We start from the raw sequence: 23,199 nt of genomic DNA, 5'->3' as shown, positions 1-23,199 counted from the left end.
TGCTAGCAAGAGATTTCAAACCCAAAATCTCATGAATATCATGAGGTTTTAGGAACCACTAAGGCAACCCATTGGAGTTTGATTTACCAGTTAATGATGCAAAAAATCAAGATAGAAGGGTTTTTTTTTTTTTTTTTTTTTTTTTTTTTGAGAAAGAAATCAAGATAAAAGTTAAACAATAGAGTATGAAATGCACCTTCATTCTGTCCTTAATGAACTCTTCGATAAAATCTGTTTGTTTTTATAGTAATACATATGTCCCACCCTGGAAACAAGGAGAATATTCTTACTCGATATACTAAATAAATGTATTAGCCAAAAATAAATATTAAATAGTGGATCTGTACACTATATATTAAACACTTTTGTATTGTGAACAAGGCTCATAAGAGTTAAGTCTGAAACTCTTAGCCATATTTCATTCCTCCCCCCCAAACAATGGCAGCCTTGAATGGTTGGTCGTCCTTCCCCATGCATGATAATCTCGACCATGATCTGGCCATTCGAAGGTTTTGTCCGGCACGAGTTGAGCAAGAACACGGAGAGTGTGAGTGGGAGGATGAGCTACTGAATGAGCTTGAACTATGTTCTCCCTCTAATACCACTACCATACCCTGTTTGCCAGCACCAGAGGTAGATAAATTTGTTGATAGTTGTATTAACATGGATCATTATGAAATAGAAGGTAGTAACTTGCAACACGATTTCGATCTGTTCCAAGAAGAGACGGAAACATTTTCTTTGGTGAATAATGTTTATGGTGATGCTTCAATGATGATAGAAGGAGATGGATTGGAAATGAGTGGCTCCTTTGAGGATTTTGGAGTACTTGATCCTGAAATGGTGCCTAGTGTGCAAGAAGAGGTGAGCCATGGTGATTTGAACCAAGGGCTTCACTTGGTGCACTTGTTGTTGGCTTGTGCTGAGGCTGTTGGGTGCAGGGATACTCTACTTGCAGACTCAATACTCAACCAAATATGGGTTTCAGCAAGTCCTTGGGGTGATTCACTGCAAAGAGTCTCCTACTGCTTTGCAACAGGATTGAAGTCTAGGCTATCACTTCTCCACAATGCCAACGCAAACGGGACATTCACAAATGGTGCTAAGGAGAAACCTTTGATCACAAGGGAGGAGAAATCAGAAGCTTTCCAACTCCTTTATCAAACAACTCCATACATTGCTTTTGGCTTTATGGCTGCTAATGAAGCTATATGTCAAGCAGCAAAAGGGAAGGATTCCTTGCACATCATGGATATAGGAATGGAGAATACCCTTCAGTGGCCTTCTTTAATTAGAACCCTTGCATCAAGGCCTGAGGGTCCTCCAAATCTCAGAATCACTGGATTAATCAGTGAGCACTATCTCTCAGAACTTGAGGTAAGCATGAAAATTCTTGTGGATGATGCTAGCACACTAGGACTAACACTAGAATTCAACATGATATCAGGGCCAGTGACACCATCAGTTCTAACCAAAGAGAGCCTAAACTTGAGAGAAGGGGAAACACTATTTGTCAATAGCATCATGCACTTGCACGAGTTTGTTAAAGAGAGTAGAGGGACTCTTAAAGCAATCCTACAAGCAATCAAGAAATTACGCCCGACTGTGCTTACAGTTGTAGAGCAAGATGCAAACCATAACGGACCCTTTTTTCTTGGGAGATTCGTTGAGTCTCTACACTATTATTCTGCAATTTTCGATTCCCTTGAGGCCAGCCTCACACGAAATAGTGCACAGAGGATGAAGATAGAGTTTCTCTTTGCAGAGGAAATTCGCAACATTGTTGCTTTTGAAGGCGCGAATAGGGTTGAGAGGCACGAAAGGATAGATCAATGGCGAAGACAATTAGGCCGAGCCGGGTTTCAGGTAATGGGAATGAAGTGCATGAGTCAAGCTAAGATGTTGGTATCAGTTTATGGCTGTGATGGCTATACTCTGTCTAGTGAGAAAGGTTGCCTTCTCCTTGGATGGAAAGGGAGGCCTATAATACTGGCATCTGCATGGCAAGTGCACAATGTTTTGTCCACCTAGTTTCCTGGAAGACATTGCATCTAATCTGGCCAGGCCATTAGTTAATTAGGAAATAATATGGTGGAGCATCTTGTGATCGAAGGTCTCCATATTCCTAATGATTGTTGGAAATTTGGTAGTCCATGATTCTTTAAGAGAAAATGCCTTTCCTTATGCTCCATATTTTTTCATTATATATAACCAACAGTTTGTACATCGCCATGCAATATATTAGATAATTCATGTGTGAAAAGTAATTGATTTTTTTTTTTTTTTTTTGGGTTTTAAACATTTAAATCCAAGTAGGCGTAACAGTGCAAAAACACATCATTCATACACTCATATATTGAGACCAATTGAAGCAAAGCTGAACTTAATTTACAGGTTCCTTTTTGCAAATTGTTAGGTTCACAATTCAAAGAGCAACGTTGATATTACTGATGATCATTCTTAACCCTTCAGCTTTGGATCATCAATAGAAAATGAAACATAATCCCAAGACTAACAAAAAATGGACGTACACTTTTTTCTTTTTTGATAAGAATGGGGCACGCTTTGATGTACATGACTGCAACTTGTTTCATAATTGTCAGTATTTGCAGGATGTAGTTTCTTTTGACAACATTAATCCAATTGTGCGGTCCTGCTATGAGCTATTGTACACTACTGAAATTTATAGGTCCTAGTGATTTTGAAACCAAAAAAGCTGATGGTAGGGAACATGATTAAATGTTAGCTCAAGAAAAGTAATAGGTAAACATCTAATTATTTTCTTGATCTAGATGTGACCTTTCATCGTCCGCATAACAGCTGAGATGAATATTCAACAAGTCTAATCTCTCCAGTCAAACTCCCATAGTTCTTTCTTATTATTATTATTATTATTATTATTATTTTATGGGTTTTACTAGCAGCCTTAGGCCATTTATTAATAAACTATTTTAGAAAACTTTTTATGAGGACCATGTTCTCGCCCACCATCCCATGATTATGGGACAAGGAAGTGCTAGTTGACCTCATCCTCCATCAAACATTCTTGATAAAATCATTCTATATCTCAGTTAGGTACCTCAAAAGCTAACCTCAACCAACCAAACTCTAATGACTAGGGAGAAGGTGCCTTACATCCCCAAGGACTAGTCAAGTTAGAATTAGGACTTATAATCACTTATATACCCAAGATTTATTTTTCACATGCTAAACACCTAATGTGAATTTTAACAAACAATCACGCAATACACTTATACAATGCAATCCAATCAAATCACACAATTTCCGATATAACACAATGACACAAACACTGCTTTCCAGAAAATACAGAGACATTAACAACTAGTTAAAAAATGCCTGTCCAGCAACAGCTGAGAGAGATGGAAACTTTGCAATTCCATTAAGGAACTATAACATCTATTAAAAAAATTTGTGAATTTTGTGGAAAACGAAAATGATTATAAGGGATTTCCTTGAAAAGAGAGGCTATTCCATATTGCGAAAAAAAAAAATATGGGAGCCAATTATTCCTGTGACTAATGTAATATACAATCTCTCTAGTGTGTAAAATTAAATTAATAAATTTATCGTATAATAGCTCACAGTGGAAATGGCATAAGAAGCCACTGAACCATTACTTAGATGACTTTTGACCGTGTGATTTGGCTTGGCTAGCTGCTGCAGACATGACGCGTAAACGACTAGTAATTTCTGTGAAGGATGGCCTGGTTGCAGGATTAGGGGCCCAACACTGCTCCATTAGCATTCTCCATTGAGGATCACAGTAACTTGGAATAGTTGGCCTCAACGTGTTACTCACAATACCTCCTACATGTACAGAATTTTCAAAATAACTTTAGCCTTGCAATTTGGAATGACTTTGGGGGTAAGAGAGATAGGATAAATGATCTGTATGCATTGACAAGTGACAGCAATGTTGATACTTGATGAACAAAATGTAAAGAAAAGGTGGATTACTATTTATGGTGGCTTACATACGACGATAAATTATATTAGTTAATAGAGGTAAAGGTTATCTGCTAATAATATGAACCACTGCTGTTGAAGTCCTAATCTGCATTTTTTTTATTGGTTTGTTACACGTGTACCCCAGGATCTTAAATCACAACCTCAATCTTGCTCTTACAAGGGAAACCTTTGAGCTCATTGGCTCCTAATCTGCATCTCAAATCCCATAGTTCTCAATAGAACACCACATATTTTAAGTTTTAACCCAGTGTTTTTCTAGGATCCTCATCAACATAACCATAATAAATAATAGGGTAAGCCTAGAGTTACCATAGTTCAATATTACCTTGGTGAACCACATTCATGATCACATTTTAAAAAAAAAATGCATCTTTTTCTTTTGTTATTTGAACTTTTGAACGGCCAGTATTCTAGGCATAACTAAAATGCTCTTCCCACATTCGTTGATGCAAGGAATCTATCAGTTCTTAACATTGATGGAGGAGTAAGATCATTTAACCAACTGAAGGCACCCCTCCTCCCCCCTCCCCCCCCAAAATGGAAACCATTGAATCTGAGCACAGAGATGAAACTTGAAAATCCATTGGCATAGAAAACCAATCATGTCCAAGTTAACTCACAAGGAAACTGCACAATAAAATCCAATCCTGTGTACCATGGCACCTCTCAGATAGAACCAACTCCCACCAATTATTCCCATGATTTTCCCCCCTCTCTATTTTCTATGGGACCTTAAACTCCAAAGAGAGCCCAAATGAATCCAAGCTCTTGTGAAATTTACAATTTCTAGAGAAGTCCTCAATAGCTTCCTCTTCCTTACACAGCATTAACATTCCCATGTTCCACATCACTAAAACACTCCTTACCAAGCCCAATGCTCCCAAATGCACCCAATTCACAAATGGGCTTCCCGTAAAGTTCTAACAATCCTCTTAATGATAAGCTCCATTTTAGTTTCCTGTATGCATACTATGTCAGACCTCCATTCATGCAACATATTATTGAGTCTTGACCAGCTCTCTTCCTTCCATCAAAAATCCCCTAGCATTCCAGGATAAAGTTCTAACTTCTAAGCTTAAATTGTGACCAGTCATCAGGCCACTCCCACTGCTAATTTGATTTCCCTTGCCAGGACCTCTCCTACCATCATAATTTATGGAACAAGGTAACCCCCTTAACTTCCTACTACCCTTTTTTGATTAAACAGCCCACCATGCACTAGTGCAAGTGCAGCTTATGACTAAATGGTTGTTATGGGAAATAAAATAACAAGTGCACTTATCAAGTTTTGCTAAATGGGCTGCATTGTAAATTAAAATAACAATAACCAATTTCAGTGTCTAAATCCATTAATTTTTTTTGGCTTGATGGAACAATCATTAACTCTAGGATGCAAACAGACCAAATTGAGCCAAACTTCCAACTACTTGAGCTTTAGCCCATTCAAATAGCAGATTCTGCCCAAGCATGCCTCAAGCCTAAACTAATTGGAGCTCAGCTAAGTGGGTGCTCAATGAGCTTAAAAGCAGTTCGTGAGCCAAACCAAACTCGACAGAGTACCACATGAGGGCGCTCACTTTCTAACAAAAAAAATTTAACTAAAGGACAGAGTTCCATATAAGGGTCTTATTCTGTGGAAATATAACTTCTTAATAAAATAGAATATCCTACCCCCAAGGGAGAAATCAATCCAACCAGCATGGGGGGACTGAGATCCAAAGAGAAGTGATTGCCAAGTACCTGCCCTTCAGTTTGCACTCAGTGGTCTATCCAAAGAGGCAGACCTCCACTCTCATATTTTGAATGCAATAAAATAGTCTTCTAAAGCTTACATTGTCATTGATATCATATTCATGATGAATGCAATCAATGAACAAAATGGCACCTCACTTAGAAATAGTTAAGCTTTACATAGTCTTTATAACTATTTTTCCTCACTTGAGAGTTGGAGTCATTTGTGGACCCTTATCAACCAGGTAGGAGCCCCATGGCACAAAACCAGGTTTGTTGGCTTGCTCATTTACTTTATGAGGCCTCAAACAGGTCTACTTGTTTGCAGAGCTCTAGTGTTAGTTTGTATAGCAACGCATTTGCATTTGAGCTCGCGTCTGCGTTTTTTGGCTGAGTCTCTTGCACTATTTACGGAACCCACAAGTACCGAAAAATGTAAATCTAACTTTAAAACTGGGTCCCATAGCACTATTCACACATTTAAAAATTATTTTGCTACAGTATTTTCAGTTTTCAGCAATAAGCGGTATCCAAATAAACCCTTAGTTGACTCATGCAGAACCTTATAACTGACATTTCTCTGTGCGGACAAACTGTTGTGGAATGGTGCCAATTTCTTATTGTTGTTTTAGCTTGCAGACTAACATGAACAAAAAGGTAGAGGTGCAACAACAAAAAGGTAAAGAACAAAAAAGCTAAGCTATACCTATGATTGCACCATAGTGCATGTTGGCATATGGCTCCTCGCCAGTGAGAATCTCCCATAAGACGATACCAAAGGAGAACACATCAACCTGTAATTCAACAAAATTAAAGAGCATTGCAAGGCACAAAAGTTCAAGAGGTAGAGATCACGAAAAAGAAATAAAGAAGATAAAACCATAAACCAAGTTATGCTTCTTTTTTTAAGGAAAAGATGATGTACAGATTAAAAACTCCTCAAAGTCCTCTACTGTAAATGAAAGGATTCTGGTTTTGAGTTTCTCAATAAACTAGAAGAAGCAAAACAAAGAGATTCAAAACAATTTTTTTCTCCAGATGATAATGAAGAATACTTCTGAAGTACCAAGAGACAATCAGTAAGAGATTTCCATCACATCAGATACAGACTTCCGTAAATCTAAATGGGATAAAAATTAGTACAATTGTAAAAAAATTTCAGTTGAATTCTCTAATGCCATCATAGAAATATCATCTTTTGTATCTTACCTTCTCAGATACCTTATTGCTGCTACCATTCAACAACTCTGGGGCCATCCATGGTAAGGTTCCCCGTACACCACCAGAAACCAGCGTATTTCGCTTGATTTTTGACAGGCCAAAATCACCAACCTGGGTAACAATACATTTCATAGAAACATTCACGGTTAGCATTAAATCCATACTGGGATGAACTGTACCCTGAAATGTGTAAAGCCATAATTCTTACCTTGCAAATTGGTCGTAAAGGATCTTTCAAGTTCACTAGCAAGTTGTCACATTTTAAGTCAAAATGCACAATATTCTTTGAGTGTAAATATTCCATTCCAAATGCTGCATCCATAGCAATTATTAGCCGCTTGCGACGATCAAGATACCTGCAAGATAGATCATGTTAAAGAGGATGCAGGAAACTAATAAAGTAACTGCTTCAATTTGAAAACAGCAAACATGAGAAGATGAACAAATGCCTAGCTTTTTTAACAAATGAAAAAACTCTACATTCGTTTAGAGTAATCACCATTGCAAAAATTTAACCTACATTTCTGTTTGTCCTGTTTAGCGACAATACGTGTAGAGATTTTAACATACAATTCATAATTGGGACATGACCCAGAAGATACCACACTGAAATTCAGGAATTATACAAGTGGATGCATTACCTATCCTTGCGAAGTAAAACATGCCTAAGAGAACCATCAACCATGAACTCTGCCACAGTTGCTAATGTCCCCCCTGGTCCATCTTGCACTACACCATAGAATGCCACCACATTTGGATGGTGAAGCTTTGAGAGAATGTCGGCTTCTCGCCAGAACTCTGCAGTCTGAAAATAATGGTAAGAATTATCTAATATGTCACTATAGCAATACAGAGTGCTGGTTTTAATCTTATGTTTTGCTTTTATGATACATGCAAGGTTCATTACGATATACATCACAAAATTATGAACAAGAATATGATCCACATATTGAACAAGAGTTACCAGTCTCTCTTGCTCCGATGATCGGCCCATGAAGCAACTCTTCTTTATTCTCTTAATAGCAACATCTGATCCTCTCCATTTGCCATGATACACTGTCCCAAAGGTACCAGAACCCAGTTCCCTAAGCTCTTCAAGATCTTCGTTCTTTATGATCTATACGCATATCCAGAGTAAATAATCAAACAATAGCGGAAGGACAAATCAATGTTGTAAAAAACAGAGGTTGAGCAATCTCAAACTAACAAAACCACAATAGAAGGCAACTTTGCAGGCCAATGCATGTTAAGTTCTTTGTATATTTCTAGAAAAAGGAAAAAAACACTAATGATTGGGAAGGTAAATGCTATTACAAATTTAAAAAAATTAAATCCAGTAAGGAAATCCAAATCTCAGCATCCATAAATTATAATTTATAAGTATGATCACTTAATTTTCTTTAATGACAAACATATCACTATATCAGTAGTTTCGGTACCAAATAGTACTAAATATGCCTATATTTTCTGATTAAAAAACTATGGCTCCGTTTGGTAGGAATTATGGAAAAGTGGAAGGATGGAGGATGACAAAAAAGTAGGATAGAAAACATTTTAGTTTTCCACCATGTATGTTTGGTTGGGAGGATGGGAAAAAAAAATATAAACTTCCTTTGTTTGGTTGAGAAGAAAAATGAGAGATGGAAAATATAGTTTGTCTGAATTTACTAAAAAGGGGCTGGAATAGGGAAAAAATGATAGTTGGTGGGTAGGAGAAAAAAAACAAAAGTGGTGGAAGGGCAGTTAAGTCATTTTGATTTAACTACCCATTTTCACCCAAGTTTTCTCCCCAATTTGGGGGAAAACAATTTGGAGGGCCCAAGTGGAGAATGCCTGGGAACCACCATTTCCCCCTTTATTTTCCCTTGTTAAACAAACAATGGAAAGCTGAGTTTTCCACCCACCCTCCCTTTTCTCACCCAGACCAAACAGAGCCTCTGAGAAGTCAGCTGTCCGTAGGTTTTACTAGCTAGAGGCTAGTCCAAAGGGTTCTTCTTTAGAAAGGTTCCCCACGTTATCAGAATCAGAAAAAAAAAAAAAAAAAAAACAAAACAAAAAAAAAAAAAAAAACAAAACAAAAACAAAAAAAAAAAAAAAAACAAAACAAACAAAACAAACAAAACAACAAAACAAACAAAACAAAACAACAAAAAAAAAAATAAAATAAAAACAAAATAAAACAAACAAATAAACAAACAAACACCGATGTGAAGGCCGGTCTTTAATTATGTTTACAGAACTTTGTAGTACAGATTCATACATATTCCAAGATGGGGTAAAAACTAGCTTTTATAAGGACGTGAACATCTTCATTCCACTTAATGTTTTACAACACCCCATTAAATAGGTTTTTCTGGAGAGGGGAAGACTACAAAGGTTGGTTGTCCCAAGGAATAGAATTGTATACTGCCCAGGATATCCATTATTTGGTCTTGCATGCACCAACAAACCAAATACCAAAAAAAATTGGGGGCTAATTCCTCCCCAAAAGCAATTAATTAAGTTGAATTACCACTTCCAGCAGAACATTCATACTTTCCTGGTTTCTCTACACGATGCTCATTAAAAGATGAAACTCAGAAAGAGAGAGATGTGATCTACCCTCTATTACTCTCATGTACACTAATTTTTCCTCCCTTTGTTTTTCTTTCTAGGGCAATTTTACCCTAAACCCTACCTTGACACCATCCAACCTACCCAGGTGGAGGAAATACCATTTGAGCTAGAGCTTATTAGCACAATATATACAACTATTTAAAGTAGACCAAAAAAAAAAAAAAAAAAAAAAAACCCTTCAATGATAATCTTATTCATCATGCCATCATGAGACAACCCAAAAAATTAAGTGCAATCAAGTTCACTAGTTCAACCAGAAAAGGAGGAAATTTGGCACATAGAGACAATAGTCCATTTTCTCATTGGAAACCTAAACTGTCCTAAACACACTATAAGAAAAGTATGAATTAATTACAAAAATTCTCAAATTTGTTAACAGTTCAAAATGGTGCCATGTGTATAGAGATGTTGCAAACAGTATTCAAAGATGCTCTCATGAGACATCAATAAATAATGATACTAATTTACTGTTTAACTTGAATGCTTAAATGAAAAAAATAGGCCCTTAACACACCATACAATACAAGATAACTAAACAGATAATTACTGGTGTATTTCAGTAGCAGGCATGCACCATTTGAGGGTTCTAGATATTTAAGACTAGGTTTCATTGATTGGCTCAATCAACCAAGTACCTAATATTTATAAGATATCAATATGACAATAAAGCCACACCATGATCTATTTCCAAAAAGTCTTGACCATAGTATAAATTAGTTAATATTTCTCAGGAAGTAGGCTAGTCCATAAATTTGCAAGTTGAGACACCATGACTTCAATGTTGAGGAAGATAGATGCTTCAGAAACAGCACCTCACTAATCAGACAAAATCAAGGACTGATTTCTATGATACCAATTGAACCTCAAGTAAATCATTTACATCATTCAGGAAGGGCAGATCTTATGCAAATGTATTCATAACAAAACACATGTATACATTGCTCATACACGAATCATACCTGCAAAGTGCTGATATCAAAATCTCCAAGTGAATGATTTAGAGGAGGTAGACCACTATTTCCAGATTCAAGCTTCCCCTCCTACATCAGAGTAATATGAATTCAGCATGAGAATGTAGATGTTTAGAAGAAGGAATTCTCAACCAAATAACCATTCAAAAGAATACCTCATACTCTGACTCTGGTATTCTTAGGTTTTCCATCATAATATCAAACTGCACACTTTCAGTGTCCTTATCTTGGGAATGATCATATTTTGGATGCAGAGTATTGTTGTCAGCTCCAGGTATTCCAGGTAATTCTTTCTGATTGTCTTCACCAAAATTGTGCTGAGACTGGCTATCTAAAACTCCTTCCACTTCTCTAACCGCAGATGAAAAAGCAAAATGATCCTGGTCTATAAGAGAAACGTCTTTTTGAACAAATCCTTCTTGTGCCAATTTCTGAAAATAAGACCAACGCTTAGGTTCATGATTCTCCATGTTTATACTCAAGCCAGCTCCATCTTTATGCAGTGGACTAATGCCAGAGGAATCTTCAGAAATAATTGCTTTGGAGAATATATCAGAAAGGAAATCACGAGAGAATCTGTCTTCAATATCAATAACAATCTCTCCTTGTACTGGTGCGGAATCACCACCAGAGGCAAGTTCTTTAGAAACATCTTCAGTTGAGCTTCCCATCCAAGAAAATGGCTGTGCATATCCCTTTGCATCATCATTACTGGAACCCTTGCCACTGGCCTCACCCCAGTGAGCCTCCAAAAGATTAGATGCCATATCCTCATCGTGCTTAAAGGTTACTGGTCTCACAGCAGGAAGTTCTGATCCAGCCTCTGCAGGTTCATCAGCCAAAAGTCTCTCATGGCCATCTTTAGAGAAGTTTGTAGCATGGTCAGACATAAGAACAGAATTCTCATTCACAGCATCTTTATTATCCTTAAGTTTTGGCGATTCATGATTTGACTCATAATCCACATCTTGTGGAAGCTTTGAAGTCATCTGACAAAGTGCATCAGCAAACTCTTTGTACTTTTGAAGTTGGGCAAGTCCATCATCAATAGTATGAGTATCTGTAAACAATGGCTTTGATGTTGAAGTAGACTGTTCAATCTGGGGAGTCGACTGTTCAATTTGGGGAGCTGTATTTCTGTCACGCAATTTGTCAGCACATTCTGTAATAGAATCCTGCTGATCAATATTAGAACGTGACTGAGATATGAGAAACTGAGAACCATGTGAATCATCAGACTTTGACAATCGATTCAGCAACTCTGCCTGCTCCCTGGGAATTCTTTCTGAATAATAGAATCTCTGAGGAGGCATAGGCAGCTCAAGGTTGTTAAGATCAACTGCACTGGACTCAGAATCAGCATAACCAGGAGCAAATGCACTACTTGATGTGGAATAATGGTCATCGTCACTAGATTTAGCCACCTGTGTGGAATTCACAGCATCAACGGATGAAGAGACATGTTCAACTTCCTGGTGCTTTCCCTCATTTTTTGAAGACAATAAAGGTAGATCTCCATCAGGTGCAGCAATGGTGGCCCCTGCTTCTTCAACAGAATGATTATCTATCAAGTTACCATCATAAGGCTGTGAAGGAACAGTATGATCTTTCTCCAATGAGCAAATAGTATTGGTGTCAATCTTTTGCTGAACAGAACCATCACATTTTGGTTTCACCTGCTTTCCTGCCAACTCTGAATTCAGTACCCGTAAGCCACCATATGGTAGCCCTTCAGTCAAACCTCCCTGTTGATTCATAAGCTCATGAAGAGGTACCAGAGTAGGAATTGCCCCAAAAGGGGAGTGATGAGCAGGATCCTGGACATGGTGCAAAGGATACTGCCTAGATTCTACATGATGCATCATCTGGCCAGGGTAAACCTGTGGATAGGTTTCATAAGCATCTGAGGAACTTGGTAGAATTGGCTGTGAAGACGGAATAGTTGATGATGAGACAATAGTACCAGTCAAAGGAAAAGTGCTAACCCCTATCAAGTCTGTCACAAGCCTACTTTCCCTCTCACTCTCCTGTCTGTCTAACATAGCTAAATTATTTGTTGAAGAGCTCACCAGACCATGCAGTGTAGAGTTGTGTCTAGATCCCATGTCCATACCATTGACAGCAACCACATACTGAACCTCAGAGTCACCATCCACACTGCCCAGACCAAACTGAGCATCATCCAAATCACTCATGGAGAACAGAAACATCCTAAGCTTCTGTGATCCTTCTCTATCCTCTAGTTCATTACACTCCTCCATCATATTCAGCAGATCCTCATCACCAGAAACAGAAACCAAGGCATCAAGATCTTCCCCAGGAAGCTGATATTTAATAACATGAGCTTGGCTATAAATTGATAAAGTTTTCTGAATAAGCTCCTGCCAAGAAATGTCCTTTCTTATACGGACAATGTGTGTTTCACCACCAACATACCTCAGCTTTCCATCACTTGGCCGGGGCAGGATTTTCCCACCAAAGCCGCAGAGAACCTTCATTTTCATTGATAAGCTATCTGAGGCTCCAGAAGAGGCATAGCCAAGAACTCCTCTACCACTTTCATAACCTGACAAAGGTGGTGGCACCGATTGAAATGATCCATAGTTATATCTGTCTTCATATAAAGAAGAGTTATTTCTCTCAACACCTTTTTGACCTTTTTCAATTGTGTTGAGCATTGAAATATCTGATCCACTTTCAGACCCTGTACGACTGATACCTAAAATTCCTTTTAGTTCCATATAGCCTGTTGCATAATTGAGATCAATATTTGGAAGCAAAGGCTTCCTTGGATTCACCCGATCACGCATAAACTCAAGAGAAAACTCCTCACCTGTCTGTATGGAGTAATTAAGAACTGGTTTAAATTCTGATATGTTAAGGTCGGGTGATCTAATAGTAGTGTGGATAGTACTCAGAGGGTCCTGCACAAATGATTGAGGTGCAGAATAGAATTCCTCATCTTGAGGATCCATGGAATTGTACTGAAACTGTTTTTGTGCACTTGATTGTTCCATCAAACCATTGTCTGGTTTTCTTTTCATTTAACTGAACTTTACTGTGAAAACCCCAATGACAAAATGCCACAAAGAACACAGTAAATAAATTTACAAACAACCCATCTAACATACCAAGTTAAAAACTTCACTTACGGCCTTGCTTATTAACTATAATTAGACTGCAGAGAAACCTGGAATTCTCAGAAACAGATACTGAAACAGGAATCAAGCTTCAGTCTGATTCCAGTTTCAGTTTCCCAACAGAGATCAGAAGCTTCACTAATCCTGAAAATAGTGGAAATGAAAAGTAACTTAAACCTTCTTCAATAATTTAGGGAGCTTTAAAGCATATTATGCTGCACACATAACATAATTTAGGAAAGAAGTAAATCTAACATTTCAGTGAATCCAGAAACACAAACTTTAAAGTAACCTGAAAGACTGAAAGTAAATTTAAAATTTGAGCCTTAGAAAAATAACATTATGAAAACTAAGAATGAAATTCAAACCCAATAAATAAATGGAAAATAAAAGAGGAACTTCTAATATTCAGCAAAAGTAAACAGAGTCACATTTTGGCCCTTTTTTGATAGTCAAAACCTTGTCATTAACTCATGCAGAAATAAAAGATACGCCAGGCTAAATTACATATATCCTCATTACTTACTACTTAGCAAGCTGCAATCAACATTGCCCCAGGAAATGGAAATTTAGCATTCAATGTTTAGCCGTTTTTTCATAGTTTCCATTATATTCTCGAACACAAAAGCAGGCGAATTGCCCCATTATGGACCACATAATTTTTTGATATGTAATAAAATTTCTTTAAAAATAGCTTACTTCATGCTCACAATGATGAGCACTCTGTAACCGAAAAGAATTACAAAAAATTATGCACAAAATAGAAGTGATTCAGTGAAATTTAGAAGAGTGCTAAAATTTGTAAGACCCTAGACACAAGACCAATCAAACAGAGTTCTAATTAGCAACTCTTCCAACTAACTCTTTGTTTTTTTGGAATCTTCAAAAGGTGCATTTATTTCTCTTCTTCCACAATATCTACATCACACATAACAGTACCACATTCCAAATCCCTGAAGAGTGCCTCCCAAACCAATTCTTCCGCCTAAACAAAAGGTTCACCACCCTCCTCAATAACACCTATCCCAAAAGTTCTAAAACTCAAGCTCCATAAATCGTAGTCTACATCACAATGAATCTAGAAATGATCGATTGTCTCTCCATTACATCGCCACATGCAACACCATCCTACTAAGGTAAATCCTCGCTTGATAAGATTATCACAAGTAAGATCTTCCCCCAAGCCGCTTTCCAAACAAAGAACGAGACCTCTTAGGAGCCTTCACACTCCAAACACTTACAGGGGAAAGAGTTAGCCGGTCCACCACAGATAGGATCATAATAAGATCAAACAGTAAAGATGCCACCCCCTTGCAATTTCCATATCATCCTTTCACATCCCTCTATCCTAGGGTTATTGGGGGTTGGTTGTGTTGTGTTTCAAATTTATTTTAATTTCTTTAAAGAAGGTCATCTCCAATGTCAAATTAGTGTTTAAATGGGCAAAAAAATTTCCAAAATGAAAATATTTCCCTCTTCTTTGACGTTAATAATTTTTTTTTTTTTTTTACTTTAGTTTGTTATTATTGTTGTTACATATTTGTGATATATCTATGAAAGCCTTTGGCCTGTGCATGTCATATTATTACAGCATGATTTCTTGTTAGGTTAGTTATCATCTCTTTTGTTACTCAAATCCGAAAGATATCAGCATTGATTTTGATGGTGTATCCACAAGAAAAAAATTGTATTCCTTAAGTAAATTTATTTTAATTTCTTTAAAGAAGGTCATCTCCAATGTCAAATTAGTGTTTAAATGGGCAAAAAAATTTCCAAAATGAAAATATTTCCCTCTTCTTTGACGTTAATAATTTTTTTTTTTTTTTTACTTTAGTTTGTTATTATTGTTGTTACATATTTGTGATATATCTATGAAAGCCTTTGGCCTGTGCATGTCATATTATTACAGCATGATTTCTTGTTAGGTTAGTTATCATCTCTTTTGTTACTCAAATCCGAAAGATATCAGCATTGATTTTGATGGTGTATCCACAAGAAAAAAATTGTATTCCTTAAGTGAAACTTCAGCTCAATCAAGGTCTAACAGAAAAAAGGGGTCATGCTAGTGTGAAGGAAGATGACACTTATAAGGAATTGTCTAACCAAACTGGAAGAGTTGTAGCAGAATTGAAAAGATTTACTAAAAATCCAAATTTTTTTTAGTATAGATACAACTTAATTGGAGTAATCAATATGGAGAAGTCACGAAGATTGAAGGGTTTAATGAGACTGTGCTTGTATCTACATTTGACCATCAAATACAGGATGAACAAATAGTTGACTCTTTCATGTTGAAAAAGACTAGATTTTCATAGATAGTGATTAGAAGTTTCTTCAACCAAAATAGTTGAAATTAATGGCATATTTGTACTAGGATATGAAGACATTGTATTATTAGGTTGAACTATTTTGACCAAGTGGATTGTTTGATTTGTTGAATTTGGGTTTGAAACAATTGGAAAAGTTGACATGTTAAACTATTTTGAATGGGTAGATGATTAAAATTTTGAATTATTTGGATGGCAATATCCTAAATTGCATTGGATGGATGATTTTAGTACTTTTTTTTTATAATGGTTGTGAACTAAATTGATTTTGTACTTGGTCTACTCTATTCATGTTATGAATAAAAGTTTTGATTCATGAGTCATGACACACCGAAGCTACTAATTTAGCTAATTCAATGGAAGAATACATACACAATGAAATCTCAAATCAGCCCGAAATTAGGTTCATACATTTTCACCTTTAAACTAGCCTTCATCAACTTACATCTACAAAATCATCCCTCTATGAGAATTAACATGTAGTAACAAGCTAGTCCCAATTGTACCTAAGCAATAAAAACACATTCTTGATTAAAAAAAAAAAAACCCATTTGAAAACAAATTGAATTGAGCACAAAACAAGTACCAATATCTTTCTTGAGCTACTTGATGTTTCTACATCCTCTCATTCCAATAATCAAGCATCACATTCAAATATCACATACATAAACACATGCCCACATGCATACATACATAGATGCAAGTTCCAAGAACCCTAGCTTGACAAAAATAAATCACTCACAGGTCAAAAATCAGAAAAAGTACAAAACCTTACAAAAACAATTAGATTAAAATAAACCAAAAAAACAAAAATAAAAAGTGGAATCTAAAAAAATACCTTATAAAAAAAAGAAGAGTAAAGCAATGCTTTTGTTTCACTTGTTCTCAGCTCAGCTCTTGACTTCAAGAGGGTTTGAGTGAAGCAGCCATTACTGTATCAGAAAAAGCATCTCTGTCAAAGCGCAAAGAACCCATCTTTTCTTTTTTCTATTTTTCAAAAATTTTCCTTCACTTTCCCTCACTTTCTCTCACTTTCTTTTGGTTTTTCTATTTTCCAAAAAAATAAAAAACAACCCCAATAGAAAAGGAAACAAGCTCAGTATTGAGTTTACTTCAAAACGGTTTTTGAAACAGAACAAAACGACGACGAGTCTCAGACATCTCTCTCTCTCTCTCTCTCTCTCTCTCTCTCTTTCGGAAACAGCTTTTGTTTATGTTTTGTTGAGAGAGAGACAGAGTCAAACGAGAAGGCGACAACTACTGTTCCGACATTGGCCTTCATATGTTGTTTTTATTACTAAAATGCCACGATGTTTAAATTTACTCGTTGACTATTATAATAATTGTGTGAAATTCCTTTCTGTGTTTTATTATTAGGAAAGAGGAAGATTGACATGAGGTTGTGTTTATTTTGCCTTGCCATGAGCTCTCTTTTTTTATCACGTGATTTGAGATCAAGAAGCTATAGAAACTACATGTTTTTTCTTTTTCTTTTTCTTTTTCTTTTTCTTTTTAAAGATGGATTAAATTTAAAAAATTCAACTAGTGTAAATATAGTTTTTGGCTAAATAAGATGTAAAAAATGTTATGAAAATCTAGCCAACCAAATTATCTAACGTGATAATATATACACACAATATTTAAGAAGCTTTCTCTCTTTGAGATGGACAATTATGTGGTTTAAAAATACCACACACCCTAAATTTAAGCAAAAACAAAATTTGAGGACAACTCGGTAAAAATACATCGCTAATTCCGCATAAAACAATGCCTGAAAAATAGGACCATATTGTATTCAGGGATTTGAACAGAAAAGAGATTTGAAAAAATAAAAACAAACACAAAAGAAAAAAAAAGTGAGATTAGGAGTAAGAAACCGCAAATTCAAAAAATAAAATAAAAATAAAGAAACACTTAACTCTTGATAAAGGGGGAAATAACCCTCCTACTATAAATTTAGGCACTACCACATGTCTTTATTCTTTCAAAACTGCACCCAATTATCAAAACAAAGCATAAATAAATTTCTTCTCTTACCCTTCCTCTCTTTCTCTCTAAGGCATAAGTAGAGGTAATTTTCTTAATACTCAATAATTTTTTTCTTTTCTTGCCCACATATTTGTATGTTTATCTTTATTTTACACAAGATTATAATTTTGAAAAGATTTTCTTTAACTTTCTTTTGGTGTTCAAACTTGAAACACTCTTCTACACTAAATTGTGGTATATTTCAAATTGTCCTTTTGTACATAGAAATATAAAGAAAGAACAGTCGATGTATTAAAGAAATAACAAATTTTAATTAAAAAAATGATCCTTGAACACACGGGCAGTGCATATTCAGAGGTTGGTATGTATATATATTCCATCCTTCTATTTTGATTTTAAAAACATTTTCTAAATTCATCAAATCTGTGAGTACTGATCTAGCTTTTTAACTCAATTGATAACTTCAGGCAGCCATCCCCTTCAAGGAGGAAACTAATTTTAATGCCTGCTAGTGTTTGTCGCCGTGATTACTATAGAAAAAGGGGTCCTCCCAAGACTTTTGGAAATTTTTATTACATTTAGTGTTATTGAATTAACTTTTTTATAGCTAAAGTATAATGTATGCTTTTAAATTAAAGTATATACTTGTCCAAATTATTTTTACAATTTCAAAATGAATAAATTTAGGTACACAATATTACAAATTTATTGCAATTATTGCATAGTGAAATTAGTATTAATAACAAATTAAAACGAAAGTAATATTGCTCAAATCATAATAGACTATATCAACAATTGTGAGAAAAAAATAAATAAAAAAAAATATTATATATCTAGCATTACTCAAATCGGTTCTATTAGAGTATATTGAGTTAGAAAATCTACCCAACACCAACCCACTTAAAAATTCGAATTCCAATCCCTAATTAGGTAAATTTTGTATCCATTGATTACTAACTATTTATTAAGTGATGATAGGATGCCACGTGGCATTTAATTGCTGTGAGGCATAGGATAATCTCTCAGTACATATAGTACATTATTTTTCCTCATTATTCATCTTTTTTTAAGGAAGATTCTCATTGTTCATTTTATATGAGATATGGCCATCTGGAAATCATGTAATAAATGTTGCCAAGAAAGTGATGCAAATAGCTTGCAATGTTAACAAGTGCTAACCCACAAAGCAAGCTTACTTTAAAGTGTGAGATTCATTAATAAAATATAATGAACCCTCAGCCACACCATACACATGGCTGAACAAGAACCATCTGCTTTGCCTCTAATTATTCTATTGGATAGAGTCATCAATATTTTTCTTGACTGAGTGATAACCTTCTAATTTACTATTAGTTTTATTTGAGACTAAAATTCTATAATAAGAAACATGGTTATTTGTAAAGTTATGGGAACAATCCCCATCTCTTTATTTTTCCAAGATCTGTTTTGGATATGCTTGGGAAGCGGACGAAATGGGTAATTATCCATAAAATGCTAACAATATAATTAGTTGTCAAGGTTTTCAAACTATTTTTTTTTTTAGCACCTCGAGTCTCAAAAAATCGAGTTATGCGCTCATATCTCGAGTTTTTAATGCTCGATTTTTATAGTTTGACCTGCCCTAGTTCCACGTAGCATCCCACGTGGAACTCGAGTTTTTGAGGCTCGAGGTCTAAGCCCACACGCCCACAAAAGAAACCAGAAAAAAATTAGAGCATGAAGAAAAAAAAAATAGAGCATGAAGGAAAAAAAAAACCCCGAAGAAGAAGGAAGAAGCCGCAAGCCAGAAGAAAAAAAAAAAAAAAAGGAAAACCAGAAAGGCCGGCGCGACCGGGGCTGCAGTGCGGCCAGGGTCGGCGCGACCCAGGCCGCGCGAGGCCTGGGTCGCGCGAGACCCTGGCCGCGCGAGGCCTGGGTCGCGCGCGACCCTGGCCGCGCCTGCCCTAGGTCGCGCGCGACCCTGGCCGCGCTGCGGCGCCGGTTGCGCCGGCCTGGGGTTGCCGGCCTTCTCTTTTTTTTTTTTTCTGATGAGCACAGGTATTTCAGCATCTTTTTCTAGATTCTTTCTCTCTCTCTCTCTGATCTGAACTTTTTTTTTTGGGTATTTTGGTTTGTCTCTCTGTGATTTAATTTTTCTTTTTTTTGGGTATTTTGGTTGATAGAAGGGGGACTTAGATTTTTTATTTGAAAATCGAGTTTCTGAGACTCGAGGTCCACGTAGACGCCACGTAGACGCCACATAGACCTCGAGTCTTAGAAACTCGAGATTCAAACTCGACTTTCTGAGACTCGAGGTGCTACTATCAATATTGTTTCTGAACCGGCGCTAACTAACTAAATAGTTATAGAAAAAAAAATAGTTACCCATTTCGTCCTTGGGAAGCAGATGAGACTAGTTCTCTGTTTCTGTTCATATGTTTCTAATCCCCCCCCCCCCCCCCAAAAAAAAAAAAAAAACAAAAGAGAGAGAAGGTTTGTAATAGGCAACATCACCATGATTGCAAGAATAACCCAACCCTTTTTTTTTTCCAAAGAAAAAGTTTTGAAATTTTATGTCCATAACATTTTCACAATACTTTAATAAATTTTATGTAATAGGTTGTAATTGGTGGGGCAAAAAAGTAATTTCAGTGAGAGGATCAAATTAAAACCAATAACAACTAACCATCTATAATTTGTTGTGAAAATATTATAAAAATATTGTGAACATATACTTTCTTTAGTTTTAAAATAGGAAAGGATTTATTTGAAGGTGAAGGTTTAATATCTCAATAATTTAAAAGTGAAAATGATATTAACCCATTCAAAATCAGTTATTAAATAAGCTTTGACTTACCTCAAGTACTTTTTTAACTAGAATCTCTTTTTATTTTAATAAGAAACTATCGCATCGCTCACTAACTAAATAAAATGTGAAGATTAAAATTCATTACGTCTTGTCATTGTTATTTAAAACAAAAGGAGATGTTCAATAAATAAAAAATATTGGAGGTAAACCAAACTCATTAAATAAAATGGAATGAGATTTTAAATTGTTTGACATAATGTAACTCTAAGTTCATTAAATTGTCACCATTCAAAGCAAATAAATAGGATCCTGAAAAAGAAATCTTTAAGATAGACTTGATTCATTGAATGTTGATAATTAACCACAATAAAGAGATAAAATTATGACAAGTGAAAAGAAAAATTAAAATCTCTATGTAAAATTATACTATGTTTTTGAAAAGTTGTAAGTTTTTAAAATTTCCCTTTGGAAATAGGAGTAAAAATACGCGAGATTCACATTCTAGACACCAAATACCACAAAGACTGTTAAACTATGAAAAAATATAAGATCATATAAATTGACACAACTTATACTACAATTGTTCAATGGGAAATTTGAATAGTAAAAAAAAAGTGGTAATCCATGTGAAAGTAAAAGACATATATTCAATCACAATTTGACACGTAAAATAATTATGGTAAAAANTTTGAATTATTTGGATGGCAATATCCTTAATTGCATTGGATGGATGATTTTAGTACTTTTTTTTTATAATGGTTGTGAACTAAATTGATTTTGTACTTGGTCTACTCTATTCATGTTATGAATAAAAGTTTTGATTCATGAGTCATGACACACCGAAGCTACTAATTTAGCTAATTCAATGGAAGAATACATACACAATGAAATCTCAAATCAGCCCGAAATTAGGTTCATACATTTTCACCTTTAAACTAGCCTTCATCAACTTACATCTACAAAATCATCCCTCTATGAGAATTAACATGTAGTAACAAGCTAGTCCCAATTGTACCTAAGCAATAAAAACACATTCTTGATTAAAAAAAAAAAAACCCATTTGAAAACAAATTGAATTGAGCACAAAACAAGTACCAATATCTTTCTTGAGCTACTTGATGTTTCTACATCCTCTCATTCCAATAATCAAGCATCACATTCAAATATCACATACATAAACACATGCCCACATGCATACATACATAGATGCAAGTTCCAAGAACCCTAGCTTGACAAAAATAAATCACTCACAGGTCAAAAATCAGAAAAAGTACAAAACCTTACAAAAACAATTAGATTAAAATAAACCAAAAAAACAAAAATAAAAAGTGGAATCTAAAAAAATACCTTATAAAAAAAAGAGAGTAAAGCAATGCTTTTGTTTCACTTGTTCTCAGCTCAGCTCTTGACTTCAAGAGGGTTTGAGTGAAGCAGCCATTACTGTATCAGAAAAAGCATCTCTGTCAAAGCGCAAAGAACCCATCTTTTCTTTTTTCTATTTTTCAAAAATTTTCCTTCACTTTCCCTCACTTTCTCTCACTTTCTTTTGGTTTTTCTATTTTCCAAAAAAATAAAAAAACAACCCCAATAGAAAAGGAAACAAGCTCAGTATTGAGTTTACTTCAAAACGGTTTTTGAAACAGAACAAAACGACGACGAGTCTCAGACATCTCTCTCTCTCTCTCTCTCTCTCTCTCTCTTTCGGAAACAGCTTTTGTTTATGTTTTGTTGAGAGAGAGACAGAGTCAAACGAGAAGGCGACAACTACTGTTCCGACATTGGCCTTCATATGTTGTTTTTATTACTAAAATGCCACGATGTTTAAATTTACTCGTTGACTATTATAATAATTGTGTGAAATTCCTTTCTGTGTTTTATTATTAGGAAAGAGGAAGATTGACATGAGGTTGTGTTTATTTTGCCTTGCCATGAGCTCTCTTTTTTTATCACGTGATTTGAGATCAAGAAGCTATAGAAACTACATGTTTTTTCTTTTTCTTTTTCTTTTTCTTTTTCTTTTTAAAGATGGATTAAATTTAAAAAATTCAACTAGTGTAAATATAGTTTTTGGCTAAATAAGATGTAAAAAATGTTATGAAAATCTAGCCAACCAAATTATCTAACGTGATAATATATACACACAATATTTAAGAAGCTTTCTCTCTTTGAGATGGACAATTATGTGGTTTAAAAATACCACACACCCTAAATTTAAGCAAAAACAAAATTTGAGGACAACTCGGTAAAAATACATCGCTAATTCCGCATAAAACAATGCCTAAAAATAGGACCATATTGTATTCAGGGATTTGAACAGAAAAGAGATTTGAAAAAATAAAAACAAACACAAAAGAAAAAAAAGTGAGATTAGGAGTAAGAAACCGCAAATTCAAAAAATAAAATAAAAATAAAGAAACACTTAACTC

At 35.3% G+C, this 23,199-nt stretch overlaps 2 protein-coding genes across 4 annotated transcripts; one reads left to right on the top strand and one right to left on the bottom strand.

The window, feature by feature from the left end:
- Nucleotides 1-282: 282 nt before the first annotated feature.
- On the top strand, nucleotides 283-2,263 carry LOC112035777 (GRAS family protein RAD1). Of its 2 annotated transcripts, XM_065773994.1 has the most exons (2): nucleotides 283-1,351; nucleotides 1,448-2,263. In XM_065773994.1, exons 1-2 carry the CDS (start codon nucleotides 439-441, stop codon nucleotides 2,029-2,031), a joined length of 1,497 nt encoding a protein of 498 aa, XP_065630066.1. In that variant the 5' UTR covers nucleotides 283-438; the 3' UTR covers nucleotides 2,032-2,263. The 2 variants fall into 2 exon arrangements, with proteins under 2 accessions (XP_065630066.1, XP_023924375.1); XM_024068607.2 differs by having other exon boundaries at nucleotides 286-2,263.
- A 998-nt stretch (nucleotides 2,264-3,261) lies between these two features.
- LOC112035774 (uncharacterized) lies at nucleotides 3,262-22,486 on the bottom strand. Of its 2 annotated transcripts, none has more exons than XM_065773993.1 (9): nucleotides 22,121-22,486; nucleotides 10,685-13,813; nucleotides 10,518-10,598; nucleotides 7,907-8,059; nucleotides 7,584-7,747; nucleotides 7,151-7,298; nucleotides 6,931-7,053; nucleotides 6,428-6,515; nucleotides 3,262-3,828 (listed from the first exon to the last, which is right to left on the bottom strand). In XM_065773993.1, the coding sequence occupies exons 2-9, from the start codon at nucleotides 13,571-13,573 to the stop codon at nucleotides 3,635-3,637; spliced, it is 3,840 nt and encodes a 1,279-aa protein (XP_065630065.1). In that variant the 5' UTR covers nucleotides 13,574-13,813; nucleotides 22,121-22,486; the 3' UTR covers nucleotides 3,262-3,634. The 2 variants fall into 2 exon arrangements, with proteins under 2 accessions (XP_065630065.1, XP_023924371.2); XM_024068603.2 differs by lacking the exon at nucleotides 22,121-22,486 and adding an exon at nucleotides 16,835-17,210.
- Between the last annotated feature and the right edge of the window lie 713 nt (nucleotides 22,487-23,199).

This window comes from Quercus suber, unplaced genomic scaffold (genome assembly GCF_002906115.3).
Source record: "Quercus suber isolate HL8 unplaced genomic scaffold, Cork oak 2.0 scaffold_84, whole genome shotgun sequence".
Lineage (NCBI taxonomy): Eukaryota > Viridiplantae > Streptophyta > Magnoliopsida > Fagales > Fagaceae > Quercus > Quercus suber.
This window is presented reverse-complemented; position numbering and strand designations above follow the sequence as displayed.

Coding starts and splice junctions, on each gene's coding strand:
- LOC112035777 (XM_024068607.2), top strand. CDS start 439: ATGGCAGCCTTGAATGGTTGGTCGTCCTTCCCCATGCATGATAATCTC.
- LOC112035774 (XM_065773993.1), bottom strand. CDS start 13,573: ATGAAAAGAAAACCAGACAATGGTTTGATGGAACAATCAAGTGCACAA. Junction 10,599..10,684: donor TACCAGAGTCAGAGTATGAG/GTATTCTTTTGA, acceptor ACTCTGATGTAG/GAGGGGAAGCTTGAATCTGG. Junction 8,060..10,517: donor TTGATATCAGCACTTTGCAG/GTATGATTCGTG, acceptor ATATGCGTATAG/ATCATAAAGAACGAAGATCT.